Raw genomic sequence first — 21,068 nt, forward strand, 5'->3', positions numbered from 1 at the left:
GGGGGCGGGGCGAAGGCCAGCATCTCCAGGTTCCTGGAACCCCAAGGGGCGGGTGTAGCAGGCAATCTCGGTGAAACTGGGAAGGGCGGGCTGGAGGGCAGAGAAGCCGCTCACCCAGGCACAAAGCGACTCCAAAGGGATGGTCCGCGATGTGCAGGGAGCTGCGTTCAGGGGACCTTGCGCCCATTCCTTCTGCTGCACACAGCGCAACCGGGACCTCCGGAGAGGGCATGAGGACACCCACAGTTATGCTTCATTCATGCCTTATTCATGCCTATATTCATTCGTGCCTTTACTTCTGAACTGTGTGACCTTGAAGATTGCTTAACTCCTCTAGAAGACAGTACAACTCCTCTAGAAGACAGCACCATCTCACCAAACCCTGCACATTCACTGTGTCTCTGGTTTGTGTGAAGATCAAATGTCCTGAAAGGTGGGAAAGGCGTGTTCTCTGTCTGAATGCTGGAGCAGTGTGTTATTCCAGAGAGCTGGTGCAGGAGGTCATCCACATGCCCTTGAGACCAGAACAGCAAGACTCCAAACCCATCTCCAACTTCCAGTCCACTTAACACTTGCAGGCAGATGGGCCTTTTCCAAGGAGCTTGATGGGAGCTAACAGGATTGTCTGTCTAGAAAGTCCACATGGAGAAATGATTATAATAACACTGTTCGTTAAGCCCTAGGCCACTAGTACTAGGCCACTGTCCCATTTAATCCCTACATGGAAATAAAATCTCTTGTATACAGATGAGAAATGGAGGCTCAGAGAGGTTAAGTGACTTGTGCAGGCCACACAGCCCGTAAGGAGTGAAGTGGGCTGTGAACCCAGCTGTGTGACACCAAAGCCTGCACTTGGCCCAGGCTCCCTTCTGAAATTCCCTCTTCACAAAGAGCACCTGCAGCCCATCTAAGGCTTGACTCCTGGGCCACCTGTCTCATCTTCCTTTTGATTGAACCTCAAATAACAATTCCCTGAGCAGATAGCCGGAGGGACCAGCTGTCGGTAGCAATGATCAGTCCTCATCCTTCTCGGTGCACACTACACCCCTTCAAACTACAGAATATGCCATCACCCCTGCAGAGGCCGAGTCAAATACTTCACCTGGGAGCCCCAGTTGCTATCTCTAGTCAGCTTGCCAGGACAATGCCGGACACTTCGCTCCACCTCCCTACTCACTGAGCTGGCCTGGAGTAACCAAGGGCTGGAATTTGAAGGAGGAGACTGCAGCCTGACCTTGGGAGAAACTTCCAAAGATTCAGAGCCGAGTCAGAACAAGGAGCTCTCAGGGGTAGGGAGAGTTCCATGAGTGACATGGGGCAGTTCGGGACTGATAGTTCCTTTCGGGCATGTCCAGGCCAGCCCTGCTGAAGGCGTGTGATCCACGCACGAGGGTCAGTCTATGCACCATTCTCAGTGTGAAATACACACCCTCGAACAGATATGCAATGTTTGTAAATTCTTTTATTTTTCTGTTATTTATTTAACTATAATCATATATTTCGTTTTTCATATATTTATTGTTTTTCATACGTATTATTTTATTTTTATATATTTATATTAATAATTTGCCTGTTGAGTTTAAAAATGGATTTTGTTTTTATATTTCATACTAATTCATATCAGTTCATTTTGCCAAAGCTTAGGTCTGTTACAGATGCCCATACCATTATGTCTCTTACATGTATAATGCTTTTTTTTTTTTTTTAATTGAGATTCGCTCTTGTCACCCAGGCTGGAGTAGAGTGGTGCATTCTCAGTTTATTGCAACCACCGCTTCCCAGGTTCAAGTGATTCTCCTGCCTCAGCCTCCGGAATAGCTGGGATTACAGGCACCTGACACCACTCATAGCTAATTTTTGTATTTTTAGTAGAGGTGGGGGGTTTCATCACATTGGCCAGGCTGGTCTTGAACTTCTGGCCTCAGGTGATCCACTCACCTTTGCCTCCCAAAGTGCTGGGATGACAGGTGTGAGCCACAATGCCCGGCCTACATGTATAATGCTTTTACATTTTTTAGCTGAGACTGGTAATGTGATTTGCCTTAAGGCACTCAGTGTGTAAGGTGATAGGACCTGGTACCAGCATGCACGTGACTGGACTCTCAGTGCAGTCCCTCATCCCAGCTTTGTCGGGTATCAGGTCACTTTTGTCCAAGGCACACAAAATAAAACCGAGCCTGAATAAAGTCAACTTTTATCATTATTTTATTTTTGAAAAACCAAATGTAGTAATGGGTCAGGGTTGTGCGGAAAGCAATTCCGGGTTCGTACACTTTCTACTTCCAGGAACAGAGCTTTCCCTACATCAGGCACAGCAGCTGCACCTGTCAGATGTCCCTTTGCAGACACATCCCTGGGCACACTTGGCACAGCCCATGGGGCAGCAGGAGCAGCAGCCTGGGCAAGAAGGGGAGAGTGACAGGTCACAGCTGACTTGAACAGGCACCTCTCTGCCCCAACAGCGGGCCTGGCTCAAGCTCGCACTGAGACCCGGAGGAGACTTCTTTCAGGACGGTGCGCTCTGTCAGGAGACAACGGTGGATCTTTGCAGTGGGAGCCTTCCTATGAAAAACTTGCTCAGCCCCACCTGAGCCAGGACAGGGCAGAAGACTGGACAGGCAGTGACTGGGACTGTGGAGACAAAGGAAGGACAATTCGCCAAGACCATACACTTCAGTGAGGAAAGTCCTCAAGAATCAGGTCTACGGTTGGCCGGCTGGTACATTCTTGTGACCTCAGTTTCCCCATTGTTAAGAATGAAGATTGGATGAGAATCAACCATCTCTAATGTTCCTCCAGCTCTGATCCTGAATCCGTTTCAGGGGATGTGGGAAGCTAGTGATGAGCCTGCTCCTGCCTGCACAATCTGAGATCCCTCCTCTGAATTAACCCAGCCCCGAGATTCTCAGGGAAGGCCCCGCACTCACTCTTCTTGCAGGAGGTTCATGTGCACTCTTTGCATTTGCAGGAGACTGCACAGGTGCAGGACCCACCTGCAAGGAAGAGAAAAAGGCAGTGAGCGGTGAGTGTGGTGCAGGGTTAGGAGCAGGCCCTCAGCATCCTCCTGCTCAGTGCATGGGAAACCTGGTACCTTGTTCCACTCAGGCACACAGAAGCCCAGCCCCACCTATTCTCCCCACAGGTTTAGATGGGCAGATGCCCTCCTAATTTTACTCCACAAGGCCTTACGTCAGGAATCCCTAAGAGGCAAAGCTCACCGCCTCCCATCCACCTCAGGCAGCTCTAATGCTGGACAGAGCACTGGGTCCCAGCCCAAGACCCCACTGGCTATCTGGATGACCTGGCAGTTTTGAGCCTCAGTCCTCTCAGCTCAGAAATGGAAAGTGCTGGGATCCCATTACTGGGTATATACCCAAAGGATTACAAATCATGCTACTATAAAGACACATTGCACACATATGTTTATTGCAGCACTATTCACAATAGTAAAGACTTGGAACCAACCCAAATGTCCATCAATGACAGACTGGATTAAGAAAATGTGGCACATATACACCATGGAATACTATGCAGCCATAAGAAAGGATGAGTTCATGTCCTTTGCTGGGACATGGATGAAGCTGGAAACTATCATTCTCAGCAAACTATCACAAGGACGGAAAACCAAACAATGCATGTTATCACTCATAGGTAGGAATTGAACAATGAGAACACTTGGACACAGGGCAGGGAACGTTACACACCGGGGCCTGTCAGGGGGTGGGGGGCTGGGGAGGGATAGCATTAGGAGAAATACCTAATGTAAATGATGAGTTGATGGGTGCAGCACACCAGCATGGCACATGTATACCTACGTAACAAACCTGCACGTTATGCACATGTACCGTAGAACTTGAAGTATCAAAAAAAAAAAAAAAGAAAGAAAGAAAGAAAGAAAGAAAGAAAGAAAGAAAGAAAGAAAAAAAAAAAAAAAAAAAAGAAAGAAAGAAAGAAAGAAATGGGAGGCGCTGGGAAGATGGCAGTGTTCTAAGTGGTGATGAAGGCGCTTGACTGGGAAAAAGCACAAGAAGTGCAAAGTAAAGGAGTTCACTTTAGGAAGAGCTACCATCCACCTCCCTCCTGCCCCGGGGACATTCTATCCTCTGGAATGAAAATGGAGACCCTAAGGCCCCGAAACTCGGTATCTCTTACTAGCGGAGCAGAAGCAGTTGGGGTCCATGACCAGGTGAGGTGAAGCTGGGGTTCCAAGGGAGAGGCTAAGAAGCCGTGGGGTAGGTGGGAGACCTGGTGAATTCCAGGAACCGAAAGTTCAAATTATAGTTAGAGGAGGGAGCCGGGTGCACAGCACCCCCTCCCCCCCCCAACGCGGAATGCGTGGCGCCTGCGGTCTTGGGTTGAGTTGTGCGCCGCAGGCGCAGCAGGCAGGTCGGGCGCACCATCCCCTGAGTGCAGCCTGGTGGGCCCTCGGGGGCTGCCGTTTTGGGGCCTGCTCTTGCAGGAGGGGCTGTGCTGCCAGAGGTAGGCCGCGCCCCTGTCATCCTGAGTGTCGTTTCCCATTCCCAGGTGGTCGCGCTATCCCCAACTTCGCTTCCTCCTTCCGCGCACCGTCTCCATCAGCTTTGCCGCTCCATTGGCTTCGACGGGTCGTGTGCAGCTCTATGATGAGCCACTATGGAGGTGACTTTTGCTTCTCCCTCGCCCTCCCCTCTCATTGTCTGTCCTTCTTCCCACCTAGGACGCTCAAACTCGTTTCCCCGGTACACAGAACGTGGCGACCACGGGTCAGCCTCTTCTATCTCTTCCTTCCATGCCCCTCCTCTGAGGTGATGGCGGGCAAACTTGTCCTTGTCCACCTTTACATATAATTCTCCGGGACTACCCTAGGCCTGCTGGCCACCCCACTGCAGGATGGCAGTTTTGAAAATGAGGAATGCCCTCCAAAGAGGATGACTTTAGATGACATGCAGACCCTGTTTTCAATCAAGGAGAGAACTCGGTATTTCTCTTCAATGTTCTTATCGTGTAACATTTAGAATGTGCCAGGCCTTTTTAAATCATTCATTCTTTGAACACTCCCAACAATCCTAATGGGAAATACTATTTATGAACCCATTTTACTAATGTGACAGCTGTAGCAAGAAGTTTAAGTAACTTGCTCCACATCACAGAGCTGAAAACTTGTCACTGATTTGAGTCTAGCCAGCCTCTCAAGAGGTGTCCATGATCAAGCCTTCCTTTGGCCTAGGTTTGTTGTCAGCACTTCTCTATTGAGGGTTTTTTGTTTGTTTGTTTGTTGTTGTTGTTGTTGTTGTTGTTGTTGTTTTTTGACACGGAATCTCCCTGTATCGGCCAGGCTGGAGTGCAGTGGCTCGATCTGGGCTCACTGCAACCTTTGTCTCCCGGGCTCAAGCAATTCTCCTGGCTAAGCCTCCAGAGTAGCTGGGACTACAGGCGTGTGCCAAGATGCTGCTTTCTTCTGAGCTGGCTCAGGTGCAGGACCCACCTGCAAGGAAGAGAAAAAGGCAGTGAGCAGTGACTGTGGTGCAGGGTTAGGAGCAGGCCTTTAGCAGGCTCCTGCTCAGTGCACGGGAAACCTGGTACCTTGTTCTGCTCGGGCACACGGAAGCCCAGCCCCACCTTTTCTCCACACAAGCTCAGATGGGCAGGCGCCCTCCTAATTTTACTCCATATGGCCTTATGTCAGGAATCCTTCCTGCCTCCCATCCACCTCAAGCAACTCTAATGCTGGACAGAGCACTGGGTCCCAGCTCAGGACCCTACTGGCGATCTGGGTGACCCGGAGGAGGGCAGTTTGAGCCTCAATCTTCTCGACTCAGAAATGGGAGACGCTGGGAAGATGACAACATTCTAAGTGGTGATGAAGGCGCTTGGCAGGGAGAAAGCACGAGAAGTGCAAAGTAAAGGAGGCCGCTTTAGGAAGAGCTCAAAATGCACCTCCCTCCTGCCCCGAGAACATTCTATCCTCTGGAATGAAAATGGAGATCCTAAGGCCCGGAAACCCCGCATCTCTTACTAGTGGAGTAGGAGCACTTGGGGTACATTTCGAGAGTTGCAGCTGAAGTTTCTAAGAGAGTGGCGCAGAAGGAGTGGAGCAGGTGGGAGGCGTGGTGGATTCTAGGAACCGGGAGCTCAATTTATAGTTAGGGGGCCCGGTGCAGAGCACCTCCTCCCCCACCCCCAAGCGGAATCCCCTGCGCCTGCGGTTCTGGGTTGTGATGTGCGCAGCAGGCGAGTCGGGCTCACCATCCCCTGAATGCAGCCTGGTGGGCCCCCGGGGGACGCCCCTTTGGTGCCCGCTCGTGCGGTAGGGGCTGTGCTCCTGGAGGTACGTGACATTCCCAGGTGGTAGCGTTTTCCCCATCCCCGCCCCGCACCTTCGTCATCAGCTTTGCCTCTCCCGGGTCCGTGTGCAGCTTCACCCTCGTGCTCACTTTCTTCATTGGCGGGAGCCTGGAGCAGAGAAAGTGAGCCGTGCGCAGATGTGCGGGATGGAGGTGACTTTGGTTTCTTCCCCGCCCTCCCCACCGCATTGCCTGTCGCTCTTCCCACCTAGGACCCTCAAACTCCTTCCCCCGGGGATCAACCTCTCTCTTTTCCTTCCATGCTGTCATATAACATTTAGATTTTGCCAGGCCCCCTTAAATCATTGGTTCTTTGAACCCTCCCACAATCCTAAAGGGGAATGCTATTTATGAGCCCACTTTACTAATCTGACAGCTATACCAAAAAGTTTAAGCAACTTGCTCAACATCAGAATGGAAAAGTTGCCACTGATTTGAATCTAGCCAACCTCTCAAGAGAAAGTGTCCATGATCAGGCCTTCCTTTGGCCCGGGTATGTCATCAGCATTTCCCTATTGCTGGACATGTTTTAAACAATGTCAAGCCACAAGCTGAATCATGAGCTGTGACAAAAGCAATCTATAACTGCAATATATATACACAGACATACAACACACATTTATACTTCTTCTGACTACCTTCTATGTGTGGAATAAGACTGATTTTCATTTTCGCTTCTGGAAAAGAGTTTGCTTTAAGTGAATATATATTTAGGAAAATATTAATAATTTCAATATTGTATGTTAAGTAAAGTACAGTGACTGTGAGGGCAGAAATGATATTCTTTTTGATCTGACTTGAGGCGTGGAATCATGCTTATAGGTTTATATCCCTAATGTTAGCAAATGTCCCTTTGATCACAGGACACATGTTCATGTAGTAGATGAGAATAACAGGATACACAAGTGAGCACATCTGGCCTGGCTGTTTTGTCTGTGGGTAAATAAATATCCCCCATGCGATGTATAATGAGCAACAGTTGATGTTATACATGACTCACTGTTTGCCAGGCACCATTCTAAGTTCTTTACATGAATTAAATCATTTAATTTTACAAGTCAGATATTATTATACTCCAGTTGATGAGACTGAAACACAGAGGTTGCGTCACACACGAAGTGGCAGAGGTGGGATTTGCACTCATGCAGGCTGACTGCAGTATCATGTCCTTACCCCGTGCTCTATGCCACCAAGTCAACACAAAGATGAGGACGCTGAACATCTGGCCGGGAGGCTGCTTTGGAAGCACATTGAGTTGCAGTCAGATGGCTGTGTATAGCCATGACCTCTCTGGGCTTCAGTTCCTATCTCTCAAGTGAAGAGCAAAATTTGTTCATCTCCAAGGTCCCTTATAGCTTTGAACTAAGATGGGCAGGGTTTGGCATCCAGGGATGCCATGATCTGCCAGCTGTAGGGAGGGCCAGAGGCCAGTTGTACCATAGGTTCATTCATCCGTTTCCTTCTCAGCTGTGTGGCATTGGGCAGGTTGCTTTATTCCTCTGAAAGACGATTCAAGCACGCCAGCCCCTGAATATTTTCTGTCCCTGTCCTGAAGCTTGTGACCTTCATTTAACAGGTTGCATGAAGGTTAAATGACATGAAGGATGGGAAAGGACTTTATGTGTGTTCAAATGTTGGGACAGCATCTTATCACAGAGGACTTTCTGCAGGAGGACATCCACACTCCTCCTAGCACTGGATCAGCTGGGGATGCAACCCCTCCACAGCATCCCATCGAGAGCAATGCTTCCAAGCCAATGAGAACTTCTCCAGGGACAAGGTAGAGTTAATGGTATCTTATTCCAAGAAAGTCAGTGCGGAGATAATGATCATAGTCACCTTTGTTTATTAAAACCTAGGCAGCAACCAGGCCACTCTCTCATTTTCTTTTTCTTTTCCTTTTTTTTTTTTTTTTTTTTAAAGACATTGTCTCGTTCTGTTGCATAGCCTGCAGTACAGTGGCACAATCTTGGCTGACTGCAGCCTCTATATCCTGGACTTAAGCCGTCTTCCCATCTCAGCCTCCAGAGTAGCTCAGACAGACACAGGCCACCAGAGCCATATAATTTTGTATTTTTTGTAGAGACGGGGTTTCTCTATGTTGCCCACGCTTGTCTCAAACTCCTGGGCTCAAACAACCTTCCCACCTCTGCCTCCCAAAGTGCTGGTATTACAGGCATGAGCCACTGTGCCCGGCCCACCCTCTCATTTAATCCCTGCATTGAGAATAATCTCCTTTCTACAAATGAGGCAATAGATGCTCAGAGAGTTTGGGTGACTTGCCCAAACCACACAGCCAGTAAGTGGTGAAGTGGGCTGTGAACTAGGACTGCCTGGCAACTAAAACTATGCCCTAGGTGTTGGCTGCCTCCTGAAATTCCTTCACAGGGAAGCAGCAGGTAAGTGTAGTCCTGACTTCTAGGCAAGGAGACTCATCTTCCTCTTTGATTGAACATCAAATAGCATCCCTCCCACAAATGGAGGCACTAACTTGTCATTAACAAGACATCCAGGGACTGTTTCCTTCCTAAGGAACATTGCCACAATCAGCCAGCTGCACAATCTGCCATAGTTGTGTTCTGAGAACTTCTGTAAATAAACTAATATTAATTATGGAGATGAAGAAATGAAAAGCAACATTTCAAAATAACTTCATCTGCAACCCATGATCACACTACATCTTGCTGGGAATATGCTGGTTTGAAGTAGTCAAGGGCTGGAGCTTGAAAGAGGAAAAAATTCAGCCTGTACTTGGGAGGAACTTCCAAAGATTCAGAGCCAACTCCCAACAGGGAGCTCTCAGGGTTCAGCGAGTGTCCTGAGTGTGCTGTCTGTGACGCTGGCTAGGCCAAGCCTGATGGTTCCTCATGAGAATGTCCTGGCCTGTGCTGCTGAAGGTGTGTGGTCCACAGTGGGGCCAGTCTGCTGTCTCCAGTCTGCAATGCAAATCATCCATGAACATATGTACAGAGTTTGTAAATCTTCCATTTTTCTGTTATTTCTGTATGTATTTATTGAGTTTTTTTGTGTAAAATGTAACAAGTGGGTTCTATATTTTGTGTTTCATTATCTTCATAATTAATATTACTTTATTTACAAAGGTTTAGATCTGGGATGGATAGAAAATGAAAACTGTCTCTTCGCCATAGAGTTTGAGAAGCCCCGTGTAGGATTCAAGCAACTCAGGCATTGGAATCCACCCACTGTGGTCACTTTCAAGCCTAAAATCTGCTGAAGAACTGAACTTGGTCAGGGAAACCTGAAAATAAACATGAGGAATGGAGAAGTCCCTGTGCCACATTTAACATGATTGGAGCTGATCACGTATGTCCCCATCCTCATATGATCCGGCACAGTGCAGGTACATTTTACAGAAGATAAAGCTCAGTGAATTAACGGGGCTTGCCTGAAGGCGTTCAGACCACTAGGGGCTCACATTTCCGTCCAGAGCCCAGTCTCTAAACTCCCAGTTCAATCTCCCACCCCATTCCTTGTTCCAAAAAACACAACAGGAACCAGAACCAGAATTAAGTCTAAGTGTTTAATTATGATTCACATATTTCACAGAGAAATGAATGTAGCAAATTGGTCAAGATTTATTAAAAAAAAAAATCCTGGATTTTACGGGTCACTCTATTTTTACTTTGGAGTAGGGCCATCCTGACATCAGGCACAGCAGCTGCACTTGTCCAAGGCCCCTTTGCAGATGCAGCCCTGGGCACACTTGGCACAGCCCACAGGGCAGCAGGAGCAGCAGCCTGGGGAGGAAGGGAGAGTGAGAGGTCAGAGCAGACTCCACCAGAGACCTCCCTGCCCCAACAGAGGCCGATCTCCATCCCTCCCTCCAGCCCCAGAGGACCATTATTTCAGGATGGCATGGTTTTGTCAGGAGACAACTGGTGGACATTGGAGTGGGTCTTCCTTTGAGAAAGCTGCCCCATCCCACATAAGCCCTGGAGAGGGCAGAAGACTAGACAGGCAGTGACAGCCTACAGGGACAAAGGAAGGCCAGTTCCCCAGAAGCAAGCACTCAGGGCCAGCCTTGGGTTCCCTCCCAACCTTAGCCACAGCCCCAGATTCCTGGAGATGGCCCCGCACTCACTCTTCTTGCAGGAGGGGCATTTGCACTCTTTGCACTTGCAGGAGTCGGCGCAGGTGCAGGAGTCACCTGCAAGGAAGAGAAAAAGCCAGCGAGTGGTGAGTGAGATGCAGAAGATACAGCAGTGGGTCTATGAGTGTCCAGTTCCCCCTTCTCTGTGCAGGGCCAGCCCTCAGAGCTCCTTTCCCACTCAGCAGAGAAAGAGAAGCCCCATGTCCTCTCCCTTCATGCTAGGAAAAACAAGCACCCTCCTATTTATACTCCAAAGGAAAGTCTCACTCTAGACACGGCCCAGGAAGACTGAGACTTCGATTTTCTGTCCTGAACCCCGAAGAGGCAATGTCCCCTCCCATGCGATGTATCCTATCCAATCTGGTTGCTCAGAGTCAGGTTAGAGAATTGGGGCTCAGCCAGCAGCCCTGTGACCAACGGGGTGACGTGGAGCAGGACTGCCTTGAGCCTCAGGACCCTCAACTCTGACACAGAGGTGCAGGGAGGAGGAAAATGCTCTCAGGAGCTTGGCCAAGAAGAAAGCACTGGACCAATAAAGGAGTCCCCCTCACCTCAGATCGCAAAATGCGACCTCCTCAAACCCAGGGACACTCTCCATGGTGTCTGGGGATTTGGCATTCCAAGACACAGAACCTGGGCGCCCCTTACCAGCGGAGCAGGAGCAGTTGGGGTCCATTGCAACTCGAGGCGAGACTGGAGTTCCCAAGCGAGAAGGGAAGAGGCAGTGGTGCACGTGGAAGGCGTGGTGAAGCTCAACAGCCAGCGACTGCTTTTATAGTCAAGACAGTGGGTCGGGCGCAAACGCCCCTCCCCGCCCTTGCACCCGCCCCGCTGAGTCCATACCGCGCGCGTTCCTGGACTGGGCTGTGTGCAGGAAATGGGCCAAGTGCAAGGTCCCTTGAGAGCAGCTGGTGCACAACGTGGGACCGCCCCTTTCGCACCGGCTCGCGAGGGAGGCGCCGTGCCCCCCGTGCGCAGGTTTCTCTCACCCTGCCGGGCCTTCCCAGCTTCCCTGAGGTTGCCTGCTACACCCGCCCATTGGCGTTCCGCCTACCAGTATTCTGGCTTTCCACCAAACTTCACCAATGCCGAGGTCTCTAGTCAATTGCTAAGCCTTTCCTGGAGTCAAGGGCAACCCCAGTCTTATGCTCCACTTTCTGGATCTGCCAAAGCAAGGAACATAGTAAGGGACTAGTGTGCAAAGGGTAGATTAAGGGTGCGAACTTCACATCTCTGGCCTTATCCTCCCTGTCCCGGTTCCTACTTCAGTCCTTTGGCCACGTTTCTCCTCTACACAGCAACAGGGAATACACAGGGCTCTGCCTCTCTCTCTTCCATTCTCCACTCTTGAGGGGCTGAATGGACCACATTTGTCCAGGTCCTCCTTTGCATAAATCTCTTCAGGGTCTCCCCACGGCTTAGCCGGGTACCCCACTACAGGATGGCAGTTTTGAAAGTGTGGGGTGTCCCTAGAAGAGGGATCCTTGAAGGTGATATGAAGATCCTGCATTAAATTAGAAAGCAAGAGAGTTTTATTTTTCCTTTCATGTTCCTATTACTCTACATTACATGGGTCTGTGTTTGGTCTTGTTTAGTCACTTTCTGTCTTTAAACCCTCACAGCAACCATAAAGGGACATGCATTCTATTTATGAACCCGTATTCCTAATCTGGACAATGACAATACAAGGAGTTCAAGCCACAAGCCCAGGGTCAGGGAGCTGGGAAGTGGCACTGATGGGTGTGAATCCTGTCAGCTTCTCAAGGGAGAGAGGTCAGTGATGAAGTTTCCCTATGGCCTAGGTATGTTCATCTCTTCACTGATTGAAATCTTTAAACAAAATCAAGCATCAAGGTCAGTGCTGGAAGCAAAACAGAGACATGGAGGGATATGAATAAGCATACTTTGATGGGAGGGAGGCAGGGCCCTGTGTCTTCCGTGTTGCTGTGCACAGGAGAAACGTGGTGGAAGAACTGAGGTGGGGACGGGAACAGGGACAGGCAATGCCAGAGATCCCAAGATCGCATCCTCCGCCTGTCCCTTGCACACTACTCCCTTGCTATGCTCCCTCCTCCCGCCAATCCAGACAGTTGAACAAGAGACGGGGGTTGCACTGGAACTCCAGGAAAGGCTTAGCTGTTGAGAAGGGAGTGGGCAGGCCCGGGGGTGTGGGGCGCAGGTCACGATCTCGGGGCACGCGGAACGCCAAGGAGCGGGAGTAGCAGGTAATCTCGGGGAACTAGGAAGGCCCGGCAGGGTGAGAGAAGCAGCTCACCCGGGTGCACAGCGCCTCCCTCGCGAGCCGCTGCGAAAGGGGCGGCCAGGCGGTGCGCACCGACCTGCTTGCGCTCAGGGTGCTTTGCGCCCGGCCCTTCTGCTGCGCGCAGACTGTCCCAGGACCGCGGGCGGCTGGGACTCAGCAGCGTGAGTGCAAGGGCGGGGCGGGGTCTCTGCTCCCGGCCCCCTCCCCGACTATAAAAAGAATCGTTGGCTGTGGAGCTGCACCACGCCTTCCACCTGCTCCACCGTCTCTTTACTTCTCCCTTTGGAACTCCAGTCTCACCTCGGCTTACAATGGACCCCAACTGTTCCTGCGCCGCTGGTAAGGGGCCCCGGATTCTGTCTTGGGATGCCAAATTCCCATACACCATGGAGAGTGTCCCTGGGTTTGAGGAGGTCGCATTTTGCGATCTGAGGTGAGGGGACTCCTTTACTTCTTCCAGTGCTTTCCTTTTGCCGAAGCTCCTGAGAGCTTTACCCTCCTCCCTGTGCCTCTGTGTCACAGTTGAGGGTCTTGAGGCTTAGGACTGTCCTGCTCCACATCACCCCGTTGGTTACGAGGCTGCTGGCTGCGCCCCAATTATCTAACCAGGCTCTGAGCATCTGGATTGGATGGGAGGCAAGGGACATTGCCTCTTCGGGGTTCAGGACAGAATGTGGAAGTCGCAGTCTTCCCGGGCTGTGCCTGAAGCCTGGGACTTACTTTGGAATACAAATGGAGGGTGCTTGGTTTTCCCAGCATGAATGGAGAGGACATTGGGCCTGTCTTCCTCTGCTGGGTAGAAAAGGAGCTCTGAGGGCTGACCCTGCACAGAGGAGGGGACACTGGACACTCATTGACCCACTGCTGTACCTTTTGCATCTCATTCACCACTCACTGGCTTTTTCTCTTCCTTGCAGGTGTCTCCTGCGCCTGCGCTGGCTCCTGTAAGTGCAAAGAGTGCAAATGCACCTCCTGCAAGAAGAGTGAGTGCGGGGCCATCTCCAGGAATCTGGGGCTGTGGCTAAGGTTGGGAGGGAACCCAAGGATGGCCCTGAATGCCTGCTTCTGGGGAACTGGCCTTCACTTGTCCCCGTAGGCCTTCCTCTGGCCCCGAAAGGCAGCAGCACTGTCTTTCCAGTCTTCTGCTCTGTCCAGGGTTCCTGTGGGGCTGGGCAGTCTCTCACAGGAAGACTCACTCCAACATCCACCACTTGTCTCCTGACAAAGCCGTGTCATCTTGAACTAAGGATCCCCGGGGGCTGGGGTCTGATCTCGAGTGAGGCCTGCTGTTGGGACAGGGAGCTCCCTGGTCAAGTCTGCTGTGACCTTTGTCTCCCTTTTTCCCCAGGCTGCTGCTCCTGCTGCCCCCTGGGCTGTGCCAAGTGTGCCCAGGGCTGTATCTGCAAAGGGGCATCAGAGAAGTGCAGCTGCTGCGCCTGAGGTCGGGACTGCCCTGCTGTCAGATGAAAACAGAATGACACGTAAAATACAGGATTCTGTTTTCTACAACCGCGACCCATTTGCTACATTCCTTTTTCTGTGAAATATACGAATAATAATTAAACACAGACTTGATTCTGGTTCTGGTTTCTGTGTTTTTTTTGGGAATAAGGGACTGGGGTGGGAGATTGAACTGGGAGATTAGAGACTGGGCTCTGGATGGAAATGTGAGCGTCTAACAGTCTGAGTGCCTTCAGGCAAGCCCAGTTACATCACAGACCTCCATCTTCTGTAAAATGCACCTGCACTGTGCCGGATCATGCTTCCATATGAGCATGGAGACATACGCGATCAGCTCCAATCATGTTAAATGTGGCACAGGGACTTCTCCATTCCTCATGTTTATTCTCAGGTTTCCCTGACCAAGTTCAGTTCCTCAGCAGATTTTAGGCTTGAAAGTGACCACAGTGGGTGGATTCCAATGCCTGAGTTGCTTGAATCCTATACGGGGCTTCTCACACTCCATGGCGAAGAGACAGTTCTCATTTTCTATCCATCCCAGATATAAACCTTTGTAAATAAAGTAATATTAATTATGAAGATAATGAAACACAAAATATAGAACCCACTTGTTACATTTTACACAAAAAAAACTCAATAAATAAACAAATAACAGAAAAATGGAAGATTTACAAACTCTGCACATACGTTCATGGATGATTTGCATTGCAGACTGGAAACAGCAGACTGGCCCCACTGTGGACCACACACCTTCAGCAGCACAGGCCAGGACATTCTCATGAGGAACCATCCGGCTTGGCCTAGCCAGCGTCACAGACAGCACACTCAGGACACTCGCTGAACCCTGAGAGCTCCCTGTTGGAACTTGGCTCTGAATCTTTGGAAATTCCTCCCAAGTTCAGGCTGAGTTTGTTCCTCTTTCAAGTTCCATTCCTTGACTACTTCAAACCAGCATATTCCCAGCAAGATGTATTTCCAAGGCACACAAAGAAAACCAGAGCCAGCATTAAGTCAACAATTTTATTATCATTCACATATTTCATAAAAAATAATACAGTAAATGGGTCAGGGTTGTATGGAAAAAATTCCATGTTTGTGCAGGTCGCTCTTTCTACATCTTCCAGTAGGGCCTTCCCGACATCAGTCTCAGCAGCTGCACTTCTCTGATGCCCCTTTACAGATGCAGCCCTGGGCACACCTGGCACAGCTCACGGGGCAGCAGGAGCAGCGGCCTGGGGAAGAAGAGAGAATGAGAGGTCAGACCAGACTTGACCAGGGAATTCCCTGCCCTCAAACAGGCCTGGCTCAAGCTCTGTCCCCAGCCCCAGAGGACACTTAGTTCAGGATGGCATGCACTGTTGGAGATGGGCGATAAGTGGCGGATCTTTCCAGTGAGGGTCTTCTGTGAAAAGCTTCTTATCCACATCTGAGCCCCAGACCTGGCAGAAGGCTGGAGAGGCAGTGACTGGGGTTATCAAGGGCAAAGGAAGGCTGGCTCCCCAGAACCATACACTTAGGTGAGGAAAGTTCTTAGGTGTCATGTCTGTGCTTGGCAGGCTGGTGCACGCTCTTGGCCTTAGTTTGTCTATTTTAAGAATGAAATTTGGGAATCAATCATGTCTAAGGATCTGGCTCTGATCCTGAATCAGTTGCTAGGGAAGGGGAGATGGGAAATTGACCGCTGGCCTACTCCTGCCTGCTGAGCTCTGGGTTCCTGCCTCTGACTTTGCTCAGCCCCAGATTCCTGGAGATGGCCCCGCATTCACTCTTCTTGCAGGAGGTGCATTTGCACTCCTTGCACTTGCAGGAACCAGAGCAGGTGCAGGAGCCACCTGCAAGGAAGAGGAAAAAAGCAGTGAATTTGCTGCAGAAGATAACAGCAGTTGGTCAACAAATGCTCCCAACTGAGTGCATTGCCAGGCCGGATAGATAGATAGCTCCTGTCCAACTCAGGGCACCATGAAGCCTGACCTTACTTCTATCCCTAGAGGTTAGGATGGGCTTTATGTCCTTAATCCTGAAAAGGCAACAACCCCTGACTAACCCCTGTCTCCCATCCATCCCAGGAACTGCACAGAGTACTGGGGCTCAGCCTAGCAGCCCCCGACTACCTGGGTGACATGGAGCAGGAGAATTATGAGCCTGAGTCCTCTCGCCTCTGAAATGGGAGGTATTAGAATAGGAATGTTCTAGGGGTGATGAAGGCGCTGAGAGGAAAAGCACTAGATCAATGAAATAAATGGTTCCACTTAGCTAGAACTCAAAAAACACCTCTACTCCTAGGGGCATCGATCCTGTGGCGGGGAAATAGGTACCCTAAGGACCAGAAACCCAGGATCCCTTACCAGTGGCGCAGGAGCAGTTGGGGTCCATTTCGAGCCGCGGTGAGGCTGGAGATCCCAAGCAAGAAGTTGAGAGCCTATAAGGCGCATGTGCAAGGCGTGATGGGGCCCCACAGTCAGCGACTGCTTTTATATTCAGGGAAGAGGGCCGGGCGCAAAGGCCCCGCCTCGCGCTTGCACCGGCCCTGCTAAGTCCGCCCCGTCAGCGGTCCTGGACTGGGCTCTGCGCAGCATAAAGGCCAGGCGCACAGTTCCCTGAGTTCTGTTCGGTCCGAACCGTGGGACCACCCCAAAACTTTGGCGCCCGCTCACGCGGCAATGGCTGTCCACCCGGGGTACGCGGCGTCCCCGAGGTCCTGGATACCTTTCCCAGTTTCCCGGTGGTTGCCTTTCACCCTAGTCCCCGTGCATTCCAGGAACTCAGCCTTGGCGTCTCGGTAGTCTCCACCGCACCCCTCACACCGTTTTCAGCTAGGCCTGTCCCTAAGTCTGTGCAGCCACAGCCTTGTGCTCCGGTCCCCGAATTGGCTGAGTGCGGAGCCGGGAGCGTGAGGTAGAGAGCGAGCTGTGTGCAGAGCACCCGCCACCAATATGACTTTCGTTTCTCCTCGCCCTCGCCTTGCCTGTACCTGTCCACACCTAGGTTCCTGGGACTCGCTCCTCCCTACACAGCAACACGTGGAACACGGGTCGGCCTCTCTCTCCCGTCCACTAGCCTCGCCTGAGAGATGTGGGGGACGGTGCCTGGCTCTTTTAAACAGCCAGCTCTGGGGTGACCTAGCAGAGTGAGAGATCACTCTTCACCATGGGATGGCACCAAGCCATTCTTTAGGGATCTGTCCTCATGACCCCAAAAGCTCCCACCAGGCTCCACCTGCAATATTGGAAGTCAGATTTCAGCATGAGATTTGGCAGTGACAAGACATCCAAATCATAGCACCCTTGTAGGATTCAAGGAACTGAGGAGTTGAGTGCCAGCACTGTAGCCACTTTTAAGCCTCAAATCCAATGTGGATCTGAGGTTGGGCAGGAAAATCAGAAAATAAAAATGAGGGACGCAGTTTCTGTGCTACATTTGGCATGAGACTGGAAGCAATCGTGTATGGTCCCCACCCATATTGTGTGCACAGTGCAATCCCATTTTACAGAAGTGTGAACTCAGTGAAGTAATCTGGCTGGCCTGAAAGTCTTCACAATGTTAGTGGCTCACATTTCCATCCAGAGTCTGGTATCCAAACTCGCAGTTTAACCCCCTCCCCATTCCATTTTTTCCAAAACACACAAAGAAGACTAGAGTAAGATTCAAGTCAAAATTCTTTTATTGCCATTCACATATTTAATATAAAAAACAATGCAGAAAATGACTCAGGGTTATATTAAAAACAACAAAACCCTCCAGGTTGTGCAGGTTGCTCTATTTACATCTGGGAGCAGAGCTGTCCCCACATCAGGCACAGCAGCTGCACTTCTCCGACGCCCCTTTGCAGACGCAGCCCTGGGCACACTTGGCACAGCCCACGGGGCAGCAGGAGCAGCAGCCTGGGGAAGAAGGGGAGAGTGAGAGGTGGCAGTAGACTGGACCAGGCACCTCCCTGTCCCAATAGCAAGCCTGGCTCGAGCTCAGACGCCAGACCCAAAGGATGCTTTTTTCGTCTGGCACAGCTCTGTTCTGAAACCATAGGGGGTACAGTTGGGGTTTGTGTCCCAAGAGAAACACGCTTCCCTGCTCCTTCTGAACTCAGGGCAGAAAGCCTGGAGAGGGAATGAAATGGCAACGAGGTCAAAGAAATCCCAGTTCCCCAGAAGGATGCACTCACTGTCAGCCTTGGGTTCCCTCCCAACCTTAGCCACAGCCCCAGATTCCTGGAGATGGCCCCGCACTCACTCTTCTTACAGGAGGTGCATTTGCACTCTTTGCACTTGCAGGAGCCAGCGCAGGCGCAGGAGACACCTGCAAGGAAGAGAAAAACTCAGTGGGCAGTAAGTGAGATGCAGAAGGTGCAGCAGTGGGTCAATGAGTCTCCAGTGCCCCCTCGTCTGTGCAGGGCCAGCCCTCAGAGTTCCTTCCCCACTCAGGACAGAGGAACAGAAGCCCCATGCCCTCCTCCCTCACGCTGGGAAGGGCAAGCACCCTCCTGTTTCCCCCCACCAGGAAGGTCCCTGTTGCACACCCCACCCAGGAATACTGAGATTGCGAGCCACAACCTTCTGTCCCGGAATCCTGAAGACTCTATGCGTCTAGCCCCCTCTCCACACTGATTGCTCAGAGCCTGGAGAACACTGGGGCCCAGCCAGCAGGACCCTGACCAACTAGATGACATGGAACAGGACTGCCCTGCGCCTCAGTATCCTTAACTCTGACTTAGAGGCCCAGGGAGGAGGGCAGTGCTCTCAGGTGCGTGATCAGGTAGAAAGAACCTAAGGAAGTAAAGGAGCCCCCTTCGGCTCCGAACCTAAAATGCGACCTCCTCAAACCCAGAGACCCTCTGCACTGGGGCTGGAAAATAGGAAACCCAGGGCGCAGAATCGGGCTTCTCTTACCAGTGGCGCAGGAGCAGTTGGGGTCCATTTCGAGCCGCGGTAAGGCTGGTGATCTCAAGCGAGAAATGTAGAGACGGCAAGGCGCACGTGGACGGCGAGGTGGAGCGCCACAGCCTGCTGCTGCTTTTATGCTCACGGGAGGGGGCCGGGCGCAGAGGCCCTGTCTCGCGCTTGCACCCTCCCCACTGGGTTCGCGCCGCCCGCGGTCCTGAGCTGGGCTGTGCGCAGCAGTAGGGCCGGGGGCACCATCCCTGGAGCTCCGCTGGGACGCGCGTCGGGACCGCCCTTTTGTCCCGCGTTCGCACGGGAGGCGCTGTGCGTCCGGCGGTACGGGATGTCCCGGAGGTCCTGGCCGCCTTTCCCAGTTTCCGCGAAGTTGTCTTCTACCCTCCTCCCCGCGCTTTCCGGGACCCCAGCTTTGGCGTTGCGGGCGTCTCCACCCCACCCCTCGCCCGGCCGTTTTCAGCTGGGCCTGTCCCGGAGTCCGGGTGCCGCCCTCCTGCTCCAGTCCCGGTACTGGCTGAGTAAGGAGGGAGGAGTTGGCGGTAGCGAGGGAGTTGTGTGTAGAGCACCCGCCACCGAAGTGGCTTTCTTTTCTCCTCGCCTCCCGGCTTGCCTCTCCCTTTCCACACCGCGGTCCCTCGGACCCGCTCCGCCTTACACAGCAACACGGGGAACACGGGTCGGCCTCTATCTCTCCCGTCCATTCTCCTCGCCTGAGAGGATGTGGGGGCACATTTGTCCAGGTCCTCCTTTGCAGATAAGTTCCATGCTCCCCACAGCCGGCTGGCAGTTCTGGACATGTGGGATGTCCCCAAAGAGAGATGACTTCAGATGATATGCAGACCCTGATTTAAATTAAAAAGTAAGATGGGGAAGGTGGCAGGAAGCTGTAGTGGCAGCTGCTTAGGAGGCTGAGGCGGGAGGATCACCTGAGCCCAGGAGTTCGAGTCCAGCCTAGTCCACACAGGGAGTCAATGTCTCTAAAATAATAAAATTAAAAAGCAAGACATCCAGTTATTTCTCTTCAGTATAACTGACTATTGCATGACATTGAGTCTACACCAGTCCCTTTCTAATCACTTTCATTCTTTGACTCCTCACAGCAATCCTAAAGGAAAATACTAGTTATGAATCCGTTTTGCTAATCACAGGACTACAAAGGAAATGTCCAAGTAACTGACTGGTCGTCACAGAGGTAAACAGTTGTGCACTGATTTAAATCCAGCCAGCCTCTTAAAGGAAAGTGACTATGATCTAGTCTTCCTTTGGCCCAGGTATGTGGTCAACACTTCTCTATTGCTGGAAATCTTCTAAACAACAGGGACAGGCACCTTGGCCCCCACCTGTAATCCCAGCCCTTAGGAAGGCCGAGGCGGATGAATCACCTGAGATCAGGAGTTCGAGACCAGCCTGGCTAACATGGCGAAACCCTGTCTCCACTAAAAATACAAAAATTATCCTGGCATGGTAGCAGTCGCCTGTAATCCCAGCTACTGGGGAGGCTTAGGCAGGAAAATCGCTTCAACCTGGGAGGCAGAAGTGGCAGGTTGGGCCATTGTATTCCAGCTGGCTGACAGGGGTTAAACTCTATATCAAAAACAAACAAACAAAAAAACAAACCAAAAACCCTCAAATAAACAACAGGAAGCTACCAGCTTTACGAAGGACAGTGGCAAAAGCTATCCATAAGTGTAACACGCACACACTTACACATACACGCACAATAATTTGGGGCTGTCTTCCATGTGTGAGACAAGATTGAATTTCATTTTCTCAGGTTGAAAATAATTTGCTTTTCATAAAAATATATTTAATAAGTATTGATCATTTCAACATAAAGTATTAACTAAAAGATGTGCAGGTGGTAACAGAAATGGCCGTCATTCTTCTGTATCTGACATGAAGCAAGAATCTTCCTCATGGCTTTATAACCCTAGTGTTGATTACAATTTTATGGGAACACTGAATGGCTCTCTTTAGACCACAGGACGTGCTGGTGTGGTAGATGAGGGTACAAAGCTGAG

At 51.1% G+C, this 21,068-nt stretch overlaps 4 protein-coding genes and 1 pseudogene across 5 annotated transcripts; 1 reads left to right on the top strand and 4 right to left on the bottom strand.

Moving 5' to 3' along the window:
- Positions 1-2,305: 2,305 nt before the first annotated feature.
- On the bottom strand, positions 2,306-4,180 carry LOC105533419 (annotated as a pseudogene).
- A 5,670-nt stretch (positions 4,181-9,850) lies between these two features.
- Positions 9,851-11,174, bottom strand: LOC105533418 (metallothionein-2-like). Its single transcript, XM_011971884.1, has 3 exons — positions 11,083-11,174; positions 10,426-10,491; positions 9,851-10,081 (listed from the first exon to the last, which is right to left on the bottom strand). Exons 1-3 carry the CDS (start codon positions 11,108-11,110, stop codon positions 9,990-9,992), a joined length of 186 nt encoding a protein of 61 aa, XP_011827274.1. The 5' UTR covers positions 11,111-11,174; the 3' UTR covers positions 9,851-9,989.
- A 1,803-nt stretch (positions 11,175-12,977) lies between these two features.
- Positions 12,978-14,272, top strand: LOC105533417 (metallothionein-1F-like). The gene is made up of 3 exons (XM_011971883.1): positions 12,978-13,036; positions 13,615-13,680; positions 14,046-14,272. Exons 1-3 carry the CDS (start codon positions 13,009-13,011, stop codon positions 14,135-14,137), a joined length of 186 nt encoding a protein of 61 aa, XP_011827273.1. The 5' UTR covers positions 12,978-13,008; the 3' UTR covers positions 14,138-14,272.
- An 892-nt stretch (positions 14,273-15,164) lies between these two features.
- On the bottom strand, positions 15,165-16,598 carry LOC105533416 (metallothionein-1A-like). Its single transcript, XM_011971882.1, has 3 exons — positions 16,504-16,598; positions 15,925-15,990; positions 15,165-15,390 (listed from the first exon to the last, which is right to left on the bottom strand). Exons 1-3 carry the CDS (start codon positions 16,529-16,531, stop codon positions 15,305-15,307), a joined length of 180 nt encoding a protein of 59 aa, XP_011827272.1. The 5' UTR covers positions 16,532-16,598; the 3' UTR covers positions 15,165-15,304.
- A 1,206-nt stretch (positions 16,599-17,804) lies between these two features.
- On the bottom strand, positions 17,805-19,547 carry LOC105533414 (metallothionein-1E-like). 2 transcript variants are annotated; one of them, XM_011971881.1, is made up of 3 exons: positions 19,042-19,547; positions 18,386-18,451; positions 17,805-18,039 (listed from the first exon to the last, which is right to left on the bottom strand). In XM_011971881.1, exons 1-3 carry the CDS (start codon positions 19,067-19,069, stop codon positions 17,948-17,950), a joined length of 186 nt encoding a protein of 61 aa, XP_011827271.1. In that variant the 5' UTR covers positions 19,070-19,547; the 3' UTR covers positions 17,805-17,947. The 2 variants fall into 2 exon arrangements, with proteins under 2 accessions (XP_011827271.1, XP_011827270.1); XM_011971880.1 differs by having other exon boundaries at positions 18,386-18,469; positions 19,042-19,069.
- Between the last annotated feature and the right edge of the window lie 1,521 nt (positions 19,548-21,068).

The sequence above is a fragment of the Mandrillus leucophaeus genome, unplaced genomic scaffold, assembly GCF_000951045.1.
Source record: "Mandrillus leucophaeus isolate KB7577 unplaced genomic scaffold, Mleu.le_1.0 Scaffold125, whole genome shotgun sequence".
Taxonomy (NCBI): Eukaryota; Metazoa; Chordata; class Mammalia; order Primates; family Cercopithecidae; genus Mandrillus; species Mandrillus leucophaeus.